The sequence below is a fragment of the Oryctolagus cuniculus genome, chromosome 10 (assembly GCF_964237555.1).
Source record: "Oryctolagus cuniculus chromosome 10, mOryCun1.1, whole genome shotgun sequence".
Classification (NCBI taxonomy): Eukaryota; Metazoa; Chordata; class Mammalia; order Lagomorpha; family Leporidae; genus Oryctolagus; species Oryctolagus cuniculus.
In genome coordinates, this window is record NC_091441.1 from 31,471,097 (window position 1) to 31,488,586 (window position 17,490).

The following is a 17,490-nucleotide window of genomic DNA, read 5'->3' on the forward strand; positions in this document are numbered from 1 at the left end:
AAAAGTGCTTGCACATCAAACGTTGAGTACGTCAAACGTTGCTTACCTTCAATCCTCCAAAAACACCTACTTTGTGACTTATAGCCAATTAGGTATTTAGCACAGACACCTTATTGTCTTAATTAGATAGAAATAACAAGCTAGTATCTATTTACATGTAAACATAAGTCCTTAAATTGCTTAAGAAACACATTTAAAACTCAAGTACCTTTGCTGTGAAATATAAGGAAATTGAAAGATTAAAATATTCCATTCTAGGGTGCTGGTGCTGTGGCATAGCGAGTTAAGCCACTGCCTGCAGTGCTGGCATCCCAAATGGGTGCTGGTTCGAGTCCTGGCTGCTCCACTTCTGATCCAGCTCCCTGCTAACGCACCTGTGAGAGCAACAGAGGATGATCCAAGTGCTTGGGCCCCTGTATCCACATGGGAGACCTGGAAGAGGCTCCTGGCTTTGGCCTGGCCCTGCCTCAGCCATTGCGGCCATTTGGGGAGTGAATCAGGAGATGGAAGATTGTTTCTCTCTCTCTCTCTGTAATTCTGTATTTCAAATAAATAAATCTTTAAAAAAAAAACCCTTATATTTTCTAATTATATATAATTTTATGACCTACACATAAATTGCAGTCTTTACAAGCAGACGTCTTTTCTTTTTCATTTTGTAAGCCCACCTGCATCTCACGGGGAGGTAAAGTCCTGGGAGGAGGTGGAGCAGAATCTGAGTGATCCAGTGACTTGGGATTCAGAGGTGAAACCTGCCCTCTGGAACAACATGTGGGTGATGGCTATGGACAGAGCATGAGCAGGCCTTCGAGTTTCTTTTTATGTTTTACTTCTTTCTTTCTTGCCTTTACTTGCTTGAGTTGAGCATATTTTTTGTAAAAGATTTATTTATTTATTTGAAAGTCAGAGTTACACAGAGAGAGAAGGAGAGGCAGAGAGAGGTCTTCCATCTGCTGATTCGCTCCCCAGTTGGCCACAACAGTTGGAGCTGTGTTGATCCGAAGCCAGGAGCCAGGAGCTCCCTCTGGGTCTCCCAAATGAGTGCAGGGGCCCAGGCCACAGCAGAGAGCTGGATCAGAAGTGGAGCAGCCGGGACTCGAATTGGCACCTGTATGGGATGCTGGCACTGCAGGCAGTGGCTTCACCCACTACAGCACAGTGCCAGCCCCGAGCATATATTCTAATGGGTTCAAGGAGCAAGAACTCTGACTTCTGAAAGTCTACAAGTTTTCTATATGAATGCAAGATGCTAGTGCCACGTGTTTACTTGAGTTCAGCCTCTCGAGTTCTGTAATTTTAGGGTCTGTACCAGCTCAAGGAATAGGTGCTTAACATATATGCACATGTATAATTGAATTCAGAGGATTTTTAAGAAAGGAATCTAGTTTAGTTAATAACTTAGTTAAATGCCGTGTCATCTAACATTTAAAGTAGTTGGCGGCCAGCGCCGTGGCTCAATAGGCTAATCCTCCGCCTGCAGTGCTGGCACACCGGGTTCTAGTCCCGGTCGGGGCGCCAGATTCTATCCTGGTTGCTCCCCTTCCAGTCCAGCGCTCTGCTGTGGCCCGGGAGTGCAGTGGAGGATGGCCCAAGTGCTTGGGCCCTGCACCCCATGGGAGACCAGGAGAAGCACCTGGCTCCTGGCTTCGGATCAGCGTGGTGCGCCGGCCGCAGCGCACTGGCCGCGGCAGCCATTGGAGGGTGAACCAATGGCAAAGGAAGACCTTTCTCTCTGTCTCTCTCTCTCTCACTGTCCACTCTGCCTGTCAAAAAAAAGAAAAAAGAAAAAAATTTAAAAAAAATAAAGTAGTTGGCATCTTCAGAATGAAGATTTAAACTGGAAGACTTGGGAATTCATGTTGTATTCTGTAGTTGATTTTAGCTGTTATTCTTTGATTCTAACATGTTTATGTAAAGATACATTGCATTTTTTAATTCAAGTATGTTTATGAATATGAGTACATGTGTTATTTATCTGCCATAAGGAATGCTATCTTCACGTTCCTCTCTCGCTGTTCATTTGCCTTGGCCGAGCGGGCACACTGAACTCTCCTTGCAGGAGACGCGCTTCCGTCGGGAGTGGGTACGAACATTGAAATGAAATGTCTTTGCTCTTCTCTTTCAGAAAACAAACCTTTTTTTCCGGCGAATGCTCCTATGCTTCGGAAAGAGGTCCCCAGAGCAGAAGAATCCATAGCTGAATCTTGCCAACCATGAAGACTTTGCAGTGAACCCTGGTTGCAATTTGTTGATATTTTGTAAATTTATGGTAGGCATTTAGTTCCATTTAAGCTAATAAACTTATGCAGTTTTTATTTTTTATTTTTTTATTTTTGGACAAAGTTTACAAATTGCCCCAGACCAAAGAATCGTTTTTTCTCAGTCAGGTACTGCAGTTGTGGGTGAGTGGTTGTCTCCTGGGGAAGCAGGACAGTGGATGGAGTGGTGACGCCCCCACCCCTACCCCGGGAGAGCAGAGGTGGCTGCCGAGGGGCCGAAGGACTCCTTTGCAGTGGGTGGCAGTGCTGCTAGGGGATTTCCACACAGGCTCACACTTCCAGTGGTGCAGGATGGAAATGACCTTGCTTTTTTGGCTGGGAGACTTAGAAGCCGTCTGATTGCACTTTCTATTTCACAGATGAGGAAATGAAGCCCAAAGTGAGAAATCAATTGCCGTACGGGGCTGCCAACTGATTAGGGACAGCCAGAATCAGAGCGTAGCTCATTCCCATGTCACCACTCTGTCAGCCCCTCCCGAGGTTGCCATGCTCATGCTAAACTTTAGGTTATGCCAAAGATTTTTTTTTTTTTGGCCAGCATTTTTCTAATTGGGAAGCTTATTAGGGCCTCAATGTCAGATGTATTTGTGTATGGATCACTGTGTGTACTGTACTACAGAGAAGTATATTTAATTTAAGCCATAGGTTATAAAATATGCCATTATTTAATATGACATGGAGAAGGTGGGATGGGGGAGTTGCCAATTAACTTGTGACAAACCATTGATGGCCAAGCTCATTCACATGGGAGACACCAAAGCGTGAAGACAAAGAACATTCTGGAATCAATGAAATACAGTGTTTTGACTCTGTTCCCCAAGAGAATTTTGGAGTTACAAAGCCAATCTCCAGTCCTGGTCTTCACAGAAAATCTATCCTTTGCTAGATCCTGAAACTTTAAAGTGTCAGTCTTACCTCTTAGCAAAGTTTTGGGTCTTCCTTTTGTTACCACAAACAGCAGCAAGGTTATGTAGCTTTTCTACATCACTGGCAAACCATGAGAAAAGGGTATATTTTCATTCATGACAAGTCAGAATAGCATACTTCCTTACTGAGTATGTTGTTAAGTTCTGTGTCACTGCAACAAACAAACATTTGCCTCTCCTGCTCTGGGCAGCAGTGCTCCCAGAACTGTGCACAAATGGGATCAAAAGAAGGCCGATCAGTTCTCCTCTTTCAATGGAAGGTGCTGCTGACTGTAGGAGCTGCTTGTCATGAGGGGGAACTTGCATCAGTTGGATATCCTTTTGGGAAAGTGAAGTTTGCAAAGAGTCATTGACTTCCCCAAACTGGAGGGGCTCAGGAAATGGTCTTTTGTTCTCAGAACAGTCTGTGTTTGGGTAGATTATTTATTATTGGCAATTCCTCAGGGATTTCAGTTTTCTCTCTCCCTTGGTCAGTGCAATTTATGTAAACGTGTTTTATGAATGGAAGATAATATTTTTATTCTGTTGCTCTTTCAGTTTGATATGAAGTAAAATAAAGGTTCTCGATGATTTGGGATTTCTGGTGCATTTTTGGGTTAACCATATCTCTCTCTCAAGCCTTATTTTACACCGTGCTGCATTTGTAGTTGTCAGATACCTCAATGACAAGCTGCTGGTCAGGGAGGCCAAGAGAGGATAGCACCCTATCACTTCCTACCAATTCTTTCCGCTCTCAGCTGCAACGTCACTTCCTGCGGGAGGCACCCTGCTTGCCTCTAGTGTAACTTGATTTTCTCTGCCGTACCGTCCCCTGCCCCGTTTTCCTCGTCATTACCTAATTATTCTGGAAATTCACGGTGCAAGCTCTGTGTTCCCTTGTAGCCTGTGACCTCCACGAGAGCCGGACCCTTTTTATCTTTTTCCTGCTATATCCCCTGCATCTGACAGACAGTGGTAAATATGAAAGGATTAATGGCCTATAAGAAGACCGCCAGAGAAAGAAAGGAGGAATAGAGTGAAGAAGGAGAGAAATAAGGGAGTGAAACCAATGAATGAGGCACAGGTGTTCAAGTTAGCAAATATGAGCTCACTGTAGACTGTTGGTGCAATGACATTGGAACCACCAGAAGCAGACCCAAGATAGGGGTTTGAGTACTAGGATTTTTTTCCTCAGGGCAGTGGTGGTGAGGGTGGGGAGGTTATTTCCCCCCAGTAAAACTGCCACTGGAGTTGCCCCAAAAGTGGTGACAGGGGAATCCCCACAATTGCAGCATTCCAAAAGGGGAACACTCAAGGCCAGGGTGATGTAGCAAGCATTGTTCAGGGGATTTTACCAGCAGGGGGCTGGAGCTTGTCCTCGTGGTGGACAGCATGAGAGAGGGATGTTCTCTGTGTGTCCACTGCAAGGGGACAAGGGATGGAGTTTATATGAGAGTCGCAGGAATTTTGGCTCCGGGTCAGGGCCAGTTTGGTTCTGGGCACTAATCTCAACGTTATTATCAGGGCCTGGGAATGTTCAAGGCCCTGGCTTGGGGCTCTGTTGAAGTTGATTTCTTCCTGAGAGGATTCGTCCACACAGATCCAGGGAGTTGGGTGAAAGCAAGCCTGAGGTGAGCAGCCCGCAGACTCATTTATTTCAGTTGCTACAGCTGCTTATATAGCCAAGGCAGCCAATCTGGTCAAGGGGCAGTCTATGCCCCAACCAGTCACAGCCTGTTGCCAGGCAGTTTCCAAAGCCATCCAATCACAGCCTGTTGCCAGTAGGCTCTTGTTGCCAGGCAGTTTCTGAAACCATCCAATCACGGCCTGCTGTAAGTCAGGCTCTGTTGTCATGTGGTTTCCTCTGTTGTCATGTGGTTTCTGAAGCCATCCAATCACGGCCTGTTGCCAGGCAGTTTCTGTTGTCAGTGGCCATCTTGGCATGACCTCTTCACCTCAGTGGCCATCTTGGCATGACATTTTCACCTCCTCATTCCACCACAGGGCTCCAGCCTGCTGGCCATACCTGCAGCTGGCTGGGTGGCAGAGCGGTCAAGGCTTTCTGTGCTTTTTTTCAAGAGTGGGCTTCCAGGGGGTGAACCCAGAAGACATTTGTATGGAAGTGGGCACGTAAGACAGGGAAAGGGAGGAAGGCAAAGAGCACACATGGTCAAGCGAGCTGCACAATGGACAGCTGGAGCTTACTATACTGGGCCTCCCAGGAAAACTGTGGAAGACACACGAGGGAGCTGGGGCATCGACTCACTGCCTCTGCTAGCCTCTGGCAGAGGAAACTCCTAGGAGATGTTAACTTCCTGGTGTTTCAGGATGGCCTCAAACACTGGCAGAGTGGATGCCAGCCTCTGAGAGTTCCTCAGCTGGTGACCTGGTCCCTGGTGGGTGGAAGTTGGGCCAGTGTTTAAGGAAATGGTAGGGACTGAGGGGGTGTGGCTGGGGCTGTGACAGCAGCTGACACCCGCACGGCTCAGAGCCATCTGTGCCCGCGCTAATTGTTCTGCATCCTAAACCTCTTTCCTCCAGTCCCAGCTTCCGAAGCAAACACACGAAAATGACTATGAAACAGGAAGGTTGGAAGAACAAGCTGCTGTCCCTCTTGCTGCAGTTGGTCCCAAGCCCCTAGGTGATGCTCACTCCCCCTCCCCCAACCCTGTTACAGGTGAATCGTGCCACCTTCCAATTTGTATGTTGAAATCCCCACCCCAGCACTTCAGAATGTGACATGTTCAGGGCAGGATCTTTAAAGAAGTCATTAAGGTGAAGTGAGGCCATTGGAGGGAGGCCCTGATCCGTATGCCTGGTGTCCTTACACCAACAGGAAGGCCCCTGAAGGTGTCCGTGCCGAAGGGATGGCCACGTGCAGAGGCAGCAAGAGGGTGGCCATCTCTAAGGCAAGGAGACAGGCCCCAAGGAATGCCAACTCTGCAGGATCTCACCCCCCGGCTCTCAGACTTTCCAGAACCATGGGAGAAGGTCAGCGGCTAAGCCACTCTGGCCACAGTGCTGTGTTCCGGCTGCCCTGGCAAGCTGACACACGTCATCCTGCCCACCTCAAACAGGTCCCGCCTTCATTGGTCAATTAAAGATAAACAGAATAAAATCAAACACATGCCTTCCAGATCCCCCTCACACGCGGCACGTTCTCCGGCTTGTCTAGGTCTCTGGACTAGTGGGCCAACCCAGACTGCCACGCCTGAGGGGTCCCAGTGCCCGGCTGTGAGGCTCCTATCCAACCCTGTTTGCCGAAACGGCCACTTTATGTTTCTCATCAGACGTGGAACCTGAAGAGGCACCCATGAGATTCCTGAGTTCCAGACTATTCCTCCCTCTCCTCGTCTTCCTCACTGGTGACTGCTCCCTGCTGCAGGTCTATTGGCATGAGGAACCCCGAGTGACCCACTGCTGGTCCGCCTTGTAGAGGAGCCCTCTCTCTTTCCCCTGTGGATGCACCCTCTGCCCACCTGCTACATCCAGGACCTCCGGTCCAGCAGAGCCTGAAGTTGACGGGGTGTGAAACACAAATTCCCCCAGTGGGTCCATCGCTGGGAACCATGGTGACAGATGCCACCCTGACCTCTCGGTTCCCAGATCTGTTTTTTCTACCTATTGGAATCATAACCGATATTTGGGACGGGGGGAGGATAGACTGCTGAGTCTATGCCTCCACCTTGGGAGGTCCTGTTCTTGGGCTGATGCCCCCTGCAGAGGCCACCAGGTCAGCAGCCACTAGGGGAGGGAGTCCAGAGCAGACGGGGGATCCCGTGGGCCTTTGCCCCTGCAGAGCCGCCTTCTGTGTGAAGTTGTTGGATCTGGTGTGTTGGATTAGGGTCCAGTTCATTTTAACTTGACCTCCTCTGTAAGGACCCTGTCTCCAAGTGAGGGCACGTTCTGAGGTAGTGGGGTCTGGACTTGAGCCTGGAATTCCTGGGAGGGTTGGCTGGCGTTTGGTGTAGCAGCTGGGATGCCACTTGGGCCTGCATCCCATATTGGAGTGCCTGGGTTCTAGTCCTGGCTCCAGCTTCCTGCTCATGTGAACCCTGGGAGGCAGCAGGGATGGCTCTGGAAGCGGGGTTCCTGGCACCTACATGTGGAACAGGTTCTGGTTTTCAAGATTTGCATATGGAATCTAGATTGAGTTCCAGCTCCTGGCTTTGGCCTGGCCAAACCCCAGCCCCTCCTCCCAACCCCCATCCCGTCTGGCTCTCTCCGCTTTTCAAATAAATAAAATGAAATAAATAAAAGTAGGAAAAAAACCCATCTTTTGCAGGGATACATCTGAAACTGCAGTTTGTTTACATGGGCCCTCCCAGCTGTTACTGCTGTCCGCTGAAGGCCGCTCTGTCTGGGGAGAGTGGGGTTTCCCTGTCACTGTCACCTGCCAGCAGTGTGGCTGAAGGCAGCTCTGCAGAGAGGTCAACTGTTGGGATCTCGATTACCCACCCTGAAATGTAGGGTTAAGCTACCGCCTGCAACCCCAGCATCCCATATGCGTGCCAGTTCACATCCCGGTGCTTCACTTCCTATCCAGCTCCCTGCTAATGGCCTGCGAAAGCAATGGAAGATGGCCCAAATGTTTGGGCCCCTGCACCCACATGGGAGACTGGAAGAGGCTCCTGGCTCCTGGCTTTGGCCTGGCCCAGTGCTGGCTGCTGTGGCCAACTGGGGAGTGAACCAGAGAATGGAAGATCTCTCTCTCTCTGTAACTCTGACTTTCAAATCTTTTTAAAGATTTACTTTATTATTTGAAAGAGTTACAAATAGAAGGGGAGAGAGAGAGGGAGAGGGAGAGAGAGAGAGAGAGAGAGAGAGGTCTTCCACCTGCTGGTTCACTCCCCAAATGGCTGCAATGGCCAGATTTGAGCCAATCTGAAGCCAGGAGCTAGGTGCTTCTTCCAGGTCTCCCACATGGGGGCAGGGGCCCAAGGACTTGGACCATCCTTTATGGCTTTCCCAGGCCATAGCAGAGAGCTGGATCAGAAGTGGAACAGCTGGGACTCAGCCGGCAGCCATATGGGATGCGGGTGCTGCAGGCCGGGGCTTTAACCACAGCGCCGGTCGCTCAAATAAGTCTTAAAAAAGGATAGGTGTTGGCCAGTGCCGTGGCTCACTAGGCTAATCCTCCGCCTGCAGCACCAGCACTCCGGGTTCTAGTCCCTGGTTGCTCCTCTTCCAGTCCAGCTCTCTGCTGTGGCCCGGGAGGGCAGTGGAGGATGGTCCAAGTGCTTGGGCCCTGCACCCACATGGGAGACCAGGAGAAGTACCTGGCTCCTGGCTTCCGATCGGTGCAGCACGCCGGCTATAGCAGCCATTTGGGAGGTGAATCAATGGAAGGAAGACCCGTCTCTCACTGTCTAACTCTCTGCCTGTCAAAAAATGAAAGAAAGAAAGAAACTGAAAAAAAATCTCGAGGTAACATGATATCACAATTATACAGGAGATATTTAGTAGCTAGGAATGATGAATGATTTCCTCGCAGAGTGATTTAGGGGAAGTAATGAATTATTTGTAGAATAAATGACTTCCTGGAAATCATGGGTGAGAGGTTGCACCAATGGAAGAAATTGCCACCAGGTGGCAGCAGAGACCCTGGAAGGCACCAGTCAAGAAAGGTGGCCCAGGGCTCCTTGGAGTTCCCTAGATGTTACTGAACCCCTTAGGGCCCCACTGTTCCAGACACTGGTTGATTTATGAATCACAGTCATGTTACATTTTGGAATGCCGTAAAGTACTATGTGGGTTACAGTCCTTTAATGAATGCTTCATTCTTTTTATCACTTGGTTAGGATTTTTTTTTTCATGAAATTAAAAATATTTTAAATTCTCAGGGCTGGCCCTGTGGCTTAGAAAGTTAAGCCTTTGCCTGCGGTGCCAGCATCCTATATGGGCACCAGTTCCAGTCCCAGCTGCTCCTCTTCCCATCCAGCTCCCTGCTAATGATTCCAAAAAACTGCAGCAGATGACCCAAGTACTTGGGTCCCTTGTACCAACATGGGAGACCCAGAAGAAGCTCCTGGCACGTGGCTTCAACCTGGCCCAGCCCTGGCCATTGTGGCTGTCTGGGAAGTGAACCAGTGGATGGAAGACCTTTCTCTCTCTCTCTCTGTCTCTGTCTCTCTCTCCTCTCTCCTGCCCTTCTCTCTCTGTATTTCTGTCTGTCAATAAATAAATAAATCTTTAAATATATATATTTTAAATTCTCAAAATTGTAGTGAAAATCTATACAGATCATCAGAGGAAAATTGGCAAATATTTATTAAAATTAAAAATGAGAAATTCCGTTTGGCCAGCAATTTTACTTCTAGGACCTTGTCTGACAGAAATACACAAGTGCAAAAATAAAAAATATGTAAGAATGGTTACTTGTAAGCATTGTTTTTAGCAGTAAAATGTTGGAAATGACTTAATGCCACCAGAATTCTGTTTAAATAAAACAACAGAAAATTTAATTAAGGAAAAATGAGGTAGAGTTGTCTGTGAGAAAATATCTCCAACAGTCAACACGGTGACTATTATGAACAATACAGTTTCTCCTCCTTCTCCTTTCTTCTTTTTTGATAGGCAGAGAGAGAGAGAGAGAGAGAGAGAGAGAGAGAAACTTCATCCACTGACTCGTTCCCCAAATGCCCACAAAGCCTGGGGCTGGGCCAGTGCCAGGAGCTGGGAGTGCAATCCAGGTCTCCCACGTGGCTGGCAGGAATATACTGCATGATTTCTCATCCCTGCCTCCATGCTCTGCATTGACAGGGATTGAGCTGGAGCTGGGAATCAAACCCAGGCACTCACAGATGCAGGATGTGGTTACCTTAAGTGCTAGGCCAAACACCTGCTCCTCCAGTTCTATTTTAAATGAAATATTTCTGCGATTCATCCTGGCCCCAGTCTGTAAGTATAGGATACTGCAGGAACCGGTGCTGTGGTATAGTAGGTAAAGTTGCTGCCTGCAGTGCCGGTATCCCATATGGGCACTGGTTTGAGTCCTGGCCGCTCCTCTTCTGATCCAGCTCTCTGCTGTGGCCTGGGAAAGCAGTAGAAGGTGGCCCAAGTCCCTGGGCCCCTGCACCCGCATGGGAGATTCAGAAGAAGCTCCTGGTTCCTGGCTTCAGATCGGCACAGCTCCGACTGTTACGGCCAGTTGGGGAGTGAACCAGCGGATGGAAGGCCTCTCTCTCTGCTTCTCCTTCTCTCTCTGTGTAACTCTGACTTTCAAATAAAATAAATATATCTTTTAAAAAAAGAATACTGCAAACAAATGTAAGAAACCTGCATTTCAATCTTTGCAAAAACTATTATTTATTTGAAAGATAGAAGAGGGGGAGTGGGAGAGAGAAAAAAAAGAGGGAGGGAGGGAGGGAGGGAGGGAGAGAGAGAGAGAGAGAGAGAGAGAGAGAGAGAGAACGAGCCGGGGATCTGTCCAGGATTCATTCCCTAAATGCCTGCAACAGCTGGGACTGGGCCAGGCTGAAGCCAGAGCCTGGAACTCAATCTGGGTCTTCCATGTGAGTGGCAGGGATCCAAGTACTTGAACCATATTATCTGCTGCCTCCCAGGGTGCACGTTAGCAAGAAGGTGGAACCAGGCAGAACCAAATCCCAGCACTCTTGCATGTGACACAGGCATCCCAGGCAGAGTTGTAACCCTTCTGCCCAATGCCAATCCCTGGCTTTGCATCGTAAAGGTCTGCTTATGCTGCACTACTGCCTTCGTTCACGTCCCAGCTCGCCCTGTAGGCAAATGAGCCGACCTCTCCGAGGCTTAGTTCTTAGTCTACAAAGAAAAGAAGAGACGACCAACTCTGCAGGGTTCTTAGGAGGATCATGTGATCAGGGTGTCAGAATTACTCAGCACAGCGTCCAGCAGACAGCAAGAGCTCAGGAAATGTTGGCGATTGTTACTGCGGTGGCTGCAAACCCTTGGCTACTAATTAGGCCAATGATTAACCTGCTTGCTGTCAGAGGTAAATTCTTTTGGTGTCTCAGTGAGCAGCATTTGTGTACTGTATATCCTTTCAAAGCAGGAGTCTCAGAAACACCTTCCTGGGTTCAACTTTTATCATCATCTAATTCTTCTGTTTAGACTAATGCTTTACTTCCTGAATGGATTTGGCACTTTTTTAAAGATTTATTTTATTTATTTGAAAGACAGAGTTACAGAGAGAGGTAGAGTCAGAGAGAGAGGTCTTCCATCCGCTGGTTCACTCCCCAAATGACTGCAACGGCCAGAACTGCGCTGATCCAAAGCCAGGACTCAGGAGCCTCCTCCAGGTCTCCCACATGGGTGCAGGGGCCAAGGGCTTGGGCCATCTTCTACTACTATCCCAGGCCACGGCAGAGAGCTGTATTGGAAGAGGAGCAGCTGGACCAGAACCCATATGGGATGCCGGCGCTCCTGGCCAGGGCTTTAACCTGCTGTGCCACAGCGCCGGGCCGGCATTTTTTCAAAGGCAGAACTTGATCTGCCTGGCCATTGGCCACAGATTCTAAAATCATTCCAGCAGTAAATGCTTCACGGTGGAAGCTCCGGTTGTTTAGCGGGCGCCTCTGCAGCAGGCCTGTCCCACCTCACCTTAGTTGGCTGCCCTTTCCTCTCTAAATGCTCTCCACCTCTGCTCACACAGAGCACCATGGCTCTCTGGCGATGGAGGTGACTTTTAGCACACATGGTGGCTGTTAATTCTTGCCCAGGTACAGGCTAGTTCCTTCAAGTTGTTGTCTAAAAACCCTTTCTTTCCATCTTATAACCTTTCTCCATCCTCCCTGGTTAACCTCTTTTTTTTTATATGAAACTCACCCCAGCCCTTCCCATCTTTCCAAAGTATGCTAGGCCTCTTTTTGCTCATGGGCTGTGATAGATCATGATTTATCTGTGCACCGGGTCTGCTTCCTAACTAACCTGTCAAACATGCACATTGAAGGCTGACCCAGTTTTGCTGACCAAATAGTGGGCAGTACATAAGGTGTTAAAGTCCAAAAAGGTTTTGAGTTGGTGAAGACCAGCCACGGTATTCCAGCCTGGAGAAGTCCTAGCAGGCATTACAGATCAGACCAGTGGTCTGAAGAGTGTTGGTATTTGTCAGGCAGGCAGTAACTTCACACACACACACACACACACACACTCCAGGACACACGGAGTACATGTACATTCTGAGTATCTTCATAGCTTTTTGTTTGTTGTTAAGGCTTTAGGATCAAAACACTGTTTTTTTTTTTTAAGATTTGTTTCTTGGGGCCAGCGCTGTGGCACAGTGGGTTAAAGCCCCAGTCTGCAGTGCTGGCATGCCATATGGGCGCCGGTTCTAGTTCTGGCTGCTCCACTTCCGATCCAGCTCTCTGCTATGGCCTGGGAAAGCAGTAGAAGATGGCCCAAGTCCTTGGACCCCTGCACCCACGTGGGAGACCTGGAAAAAGCTCCTGGCTCCTGGCTTCGGATTGGCGCAGCTCTGGCTATTGTGGCTATCTGGGGAGAGTGAACCAGAGAAGGAAGACCTTTCTCTCTGTCTCTACCTCTCTCTGTAACTCTTTCAAATAAATAAAAATAAATCTTTTAAAAAAATTGTTTCTTATTTGAAAGGCAGATTTACAGACTGAGAGAGAGAGAGAGAGAGAGAGAGAGAGAGAGAGAGAGATCCTCCACCTGCTAGCTCAGTCCACAAATGTCTGCAACAGACAGGGGCCTTGAGCTTCTTCTGGGTCTCTCCCACATCGTCAGCACGAGGGCCGCAAACACTTGGGCCATCTTCCGCTGCTTTTGGTGTTGCAGGTGGCGGCCACAACGTGGGTCCCCTGAGCGTGTGATTAATTAACTCACAAACAGGACTCACTTGGTGTAAACATTGTCTGCTGCGTGCTGACCCGCGTTCCAGGGACCTTTGAGATGCGCCAGGGAACACAGCCGAGCACCCGCTGCGAGGCTTTGGCATTCCAGGAGGGCCACAGACAGGAACACGAAACAGAAAGACAAGTTTCATGCATCTTGTTCCAAGTGCTCAGGAAAAAAATCACAGAGCTGAAAAACGGAGATGTGGCCAAGTTTTTCGCATCTGGAATGTTCTGACGAAGCAGTCTGTAAAACCTATACCAAGACTCCTTTTCGGGTTGCTGTTGTCTGCCTGGGAATATATGTAGCACCGACGATTTACAACTGCCCACCGGCCGCCACTGCACCTGCCCCCAGCGTCATGACATTGCCCATGGCGAAAGACGAAGCTTTAGTGCACACCCCGGTGGACATCAAGGTTCTCTCCTGGGTCGCAGCGCAGAGACGCAGGCGAACTGATGGGATGTGGGTATCTAAGGATCCAGGAGGGTTCCCAAGCCACTCCCCGTCCTCCTTCAAGCCCACGTGGGCGCGGAGTAGGAGCGCCGTAGGCGGGGGCCACCCGTCACCCTGGACAGCCGGAAACCCCATAGGCCCAGCGCGCTCCCCTGAGCCCAAGTCCAAGGCTAAGCTCGCTTTGCCACAGGAGGGCGGAGCCTGGGCTCCAGAAAGGGGCAGGGCCGCCCTCTGCCGCCGCGAACGCGTCTCGGCGCGGTTTGTCCTGCGTTGCGGCCCGTAGCGGCCGGAGATGCCGCCTCTTCTGTGGGAGTGGTGGGGAGTCGGTCATGTGACAGCCGGAGGCCGGAACTGGGCAGGTTGCGTGAAGCGCTGGGTTTTGACCAAAACAAGCGGCGACGGCGCCACTGTAGCGTCTATGGCCGAGGCGGTGAGGCCCCAGCGCCGGGCCAAGGCCAAGGCCAGCCGCACAAAAACCAAGGTGAGGCGTCCCCCCAGACCCCGCCGAAGCCCTGCCGAGTGCGCTCTGCTCCCGCTTTCAGTCGTCGCCCGCTGCAGCCAGCTCTGCTCGCGTCCCGCGAGTCCCGTGCCTCCCCTGCCGCCACCTTCCAGGATTGGGTACCTCCAGCCACTGCCCCCGGCCGTGCCGCTGCGTTCCTGCCCCACGCCCGCTGCCAGTCGTTGACAGGCGCCCCTGTTTCCCGCCTCCTCCTTGATTGACTTCGCCGGGCTCTTGGGTTTCTCCCCGGGGTCTGGTTTCCTGCCGGAAGCGGCGTTCTCTCCATCCCCATCGTTGACCCTCTTCGTTTTTCAGTCCCTCCGTGTATAAAGAGGGAGGGTCCTGTCCTCCACGTGGAGACGGTATCCTTTGACGGAGCTTCGTGGATAGCGACAGGTGTAGGCTGGTTTATGGTGGGGCACGAATGTCTAGACATTAACCCAGGACGGGACATACGTGAATTATCTGGGTTTTCTAGGTTAGCCGGCTTGTAGTTTTAGTGTGTTTTATGTTGATTTGTTTTGTCGTTGGGTGCAGTCTGGATTTGCATGTAGTTCTTGTAGGCTTTTTTGCAGTGAATAGATTAAATGAGGCCCCAAGATGGCCCGATAGAATCTGTCTAGATTAATTTCGTCTCAACCCGAGACAGAATTTACATTAAGGAAATAATAAAGATGGTGTTACAATGAATTTTTCTTAGTAGAAGTGGTCGATGTTCGACAGCCGATGTAACTTAAAAGTGTTCCCATAGTCTGAATTTCCCCTGGAAACAGGGCTTTTACAGGAGGCTGGTTTTCATAAGTACCATATTTAATGAACTGTGAGTGGCTTACGTGGCTCCCTTTCATTATGCCTTTTAAAAATAAGACTTACGGAGTTAGGCACATCAGTGTTCCCAGGTCTGTGAGGAGCTGCTCTGGTGGTCGTTTTGATACCTAATTACAGGAACATTTTTAAGAGAAATACTTTTGCATTGTATTAGTGTGATAAAGGACTATCCAGGCATAGGAGTAAGAAAAAAAGTCATGAGGTAGCCATGCATGAAATCCCTGAACCTAGAATACACTCGTGCACATAAAAACTCATCATCGCTAAAGAGCAGAATCTTCCGTGGCAATCCCTAGTTCCCTTCTCCCCAAATAAATGATGAAACAGATGCCTAGAGGTCTTAGATGGTAGTCCAACATCACTCAGTTAGCGAGAGAAATCAGGTTAAAGCAAGAAATACCGACTCAATCCAGTAGCTTAATAATGACTTCCTATGTCTGTAGAGAAGTATGTGTTTCTATAAATACAATGCCATAATGCTAAAAAACAGTTAAGAGGATTCTTTCTCCACTTACTTAAAGCAGGCTTTTTGAATTAAAAAATGAAAAAGCTGAAACTTTGAAATGCATCATGACAAGGCAACTGCTTATTTTATTGACGCGGTTCAGGCAACTTCCCTGTACAAACATACATTCGTTTATTTTGATCTGTTCGAGTTTGTAAAGAGGTCTTCATGTTGGGGACATTTGGTAAAACCCCAAATCCTCATGTTTCTTACCCTCCAGATCTAATCAGTCACTAAGTCTTGCTAATTGTATTCTAAATATTCTTTTAATTCTGCCCATTTTCCTCTTCCTGCACTACTCTGATCTTCTTCCAAGGAGAATTTCTGCTAAACCGATCTGCTGCCCATTTTCTACACTGGAGCTGGATTGGTATTTTTAAACACAAAGCTGTCTTGATGTTACTCCTCTCGAATCCTTCCCAGGTTTCACCTAGAGGCTAGAGTCTGAAGCACGGAGTAAGGGTCCCAAGTGATCTGAGCTCAGCCTTTCTCCTTAGCCTCAGGTCTACCACTGCTCGCTCCTTCTTTTTTAAAACAATTTTTAGAAAAACATTTACTTGAAAGAGAGTTGCAGAAGAGAAAGAGAAGGAAAGAGAGCGAGCGAGCACTTCGATCTACTGTTTATTCCCCAAATAGCTGCAGAGGCCTGGGCCGGGCCAAGCCTGAGCCAGGAGCCTGGAACTCCATCCAGGTCTTCCACATGGGAGCAGGGACCCAAGTAGTTGGGCCATCGTCTGCTACTTTTCCAGGTGCGTTAGCAGGGAATCAGATGGGGACTGGAGCTGCAGGAATTTGAACTAGTGCTCATATGGGCTGCGGTATCTAACCCGCTGTGCCACATGCCAGTCCCTCTCCTTCCCTGCTGCCGGGCCTTTGCACATGCTGATTCCTCTACGCTGACGTGACTTCCTGCCCCCTTTCACCTAGGGTTTAACTATTGCCCATTCGTGAGGTCTCAGCTCAAGCCATAGAGTTTTCCATCCTCAACCCCTCCAGTAACACTCGGCACATTCTGGGTCCCTCACTTCACTGAGTTAGTTACCTTGGCAGCATTGCGCTTCTCCTGATTGTGAGCTCACCAAGGGATGGGGCTTGTCTGTTTGATCGTGTTTGTTGAATGCAGAAATAAGTGCCAGTATTGAAGTGTATTCCCAAACTTTGTCATACCGAAGAATTTGCTCTACTAAGTATGCCCTGACAAGCTTGAGAAAACGAATAGAAAAAGTCCACAACGTCAGCAAGACTCTCATACCTGTCAGTCTAGAAAATTAATTCTTTTAAGGGTAAATAGATGCATTTCTCAGTGTGGACTGTTGAGCGTTAATGACACTTTGCTGTCTGATGCAATTGGGTGACTATTTACTGAGTCTTGCAGTGATTCTGTGGCTTAGTTCAGGAAGTAGCTAGCGTCATGTGCTGTTGCCTGCAGACAGTTTGCGTGGCTTCTGGATGTGACCCAGCAGCTGACCTACATTCCTCAGTGTTAATTATCTGATACATGATCTCATGTTGCTGGGCCATGGTGAGGTGTCTAGTGCTTAACACCTAATTTTCATTCTGGTATATTCTTTGAGGACCCTGACTTCCTTAATCCTGGTAAATTATGAGTTAAAAAGAGTAGGTTCCTTTTTTTAAAAAAAAAAGAATTTATTTTATTTGTTTGAAAGACAGTTACAGAGAGAGGTAGAGCCAGAGAGAGAGGTTTTCCATTCCACTGGTTGACTCCCAAGAGACCTCAATGGCCAGAGCTGACCATATGGGATACAGGCACCTCAGATGATAGCTTTACCTGCTGTGCCACAGCACCCCCACCAATCCCTTCTTGTTCGTGGCCTAAATGATTGATTTCCGCCTCTAGTCCCTACCTGCCTTGGTGGTTACTGGAGTGAAGTTGAGGGATGCTGTATGGTATTTAGATGCTTTTGTGCCTCCCAGCATCTGTCTATTAAACGCTCACTGATCCCCCAGCGTGTCCCAGAAACCATTCCTGGCTTGGCTCAGAGAGCGCCCCAGCTAGACCTAGTCCAGGTTCTTGTCTTCCTGCATGTAAGAATGTAACTGGGTAGGGGTGAATAGAAGAACAAGATTTACTGAGAGGCAAAATGATAGTACACTCAGGAGTATGAGAACCCTCAAGAGAGAAAATTGCCCCCCCCCCCCCAAGGCAAGAGTCATCCTTTTAGAGTT

At 48.8% G+C, this 17,490-nt stretch overlaps 2 protein-coding genes across 7 annotated transcripts in view; both read left to right on the plus strand.

Annotated features, from left to right (window-relative positions):
- The window catches only part of PSTPIP2 (proline-serine-threonine phosphatase interacting protein 2), a 79,381-nt gene extending 75,599 nt beyond the window's left edge, over positions 1-3,782 (plus strand). For all 5 annotated transcript variants that reach the window (XM_017344148.3, XM_017344146.3, XM_017344147.3 and 2 more), the window contains one exon: positions 2,126-3,782. The gene's annotated coding sequence lies outside the window, so the exon portion shown is untranslated. The remainder of the gene's footprint in view (positions 1-2,125) is intronic.
- Positions 3,783-13,731: 9,949 nt separating this feature from the next.
- EPG5 (ectopic P-granules 5 autophagy tethering factor) overlaps positions 13,732-17,490 on the plus strand; it is a 109,097-nt gene continuing 105,338 nt past the window's right edge. For both annotated transcript variants that reach the window (XM_070050250.1, XM_070050251.1), the window contains exon 1: positions 13,732-13,952. In XM_070050250.1, the coding sequence (XP_069906351.1) occupies positions 13,764-13,952 (189 nt within the window). In that variant the 5' untranslated portion in view covers positions 13,732-13,763. The remainder of the gene's footprint in view (positions 13,953-17,490) is intronic.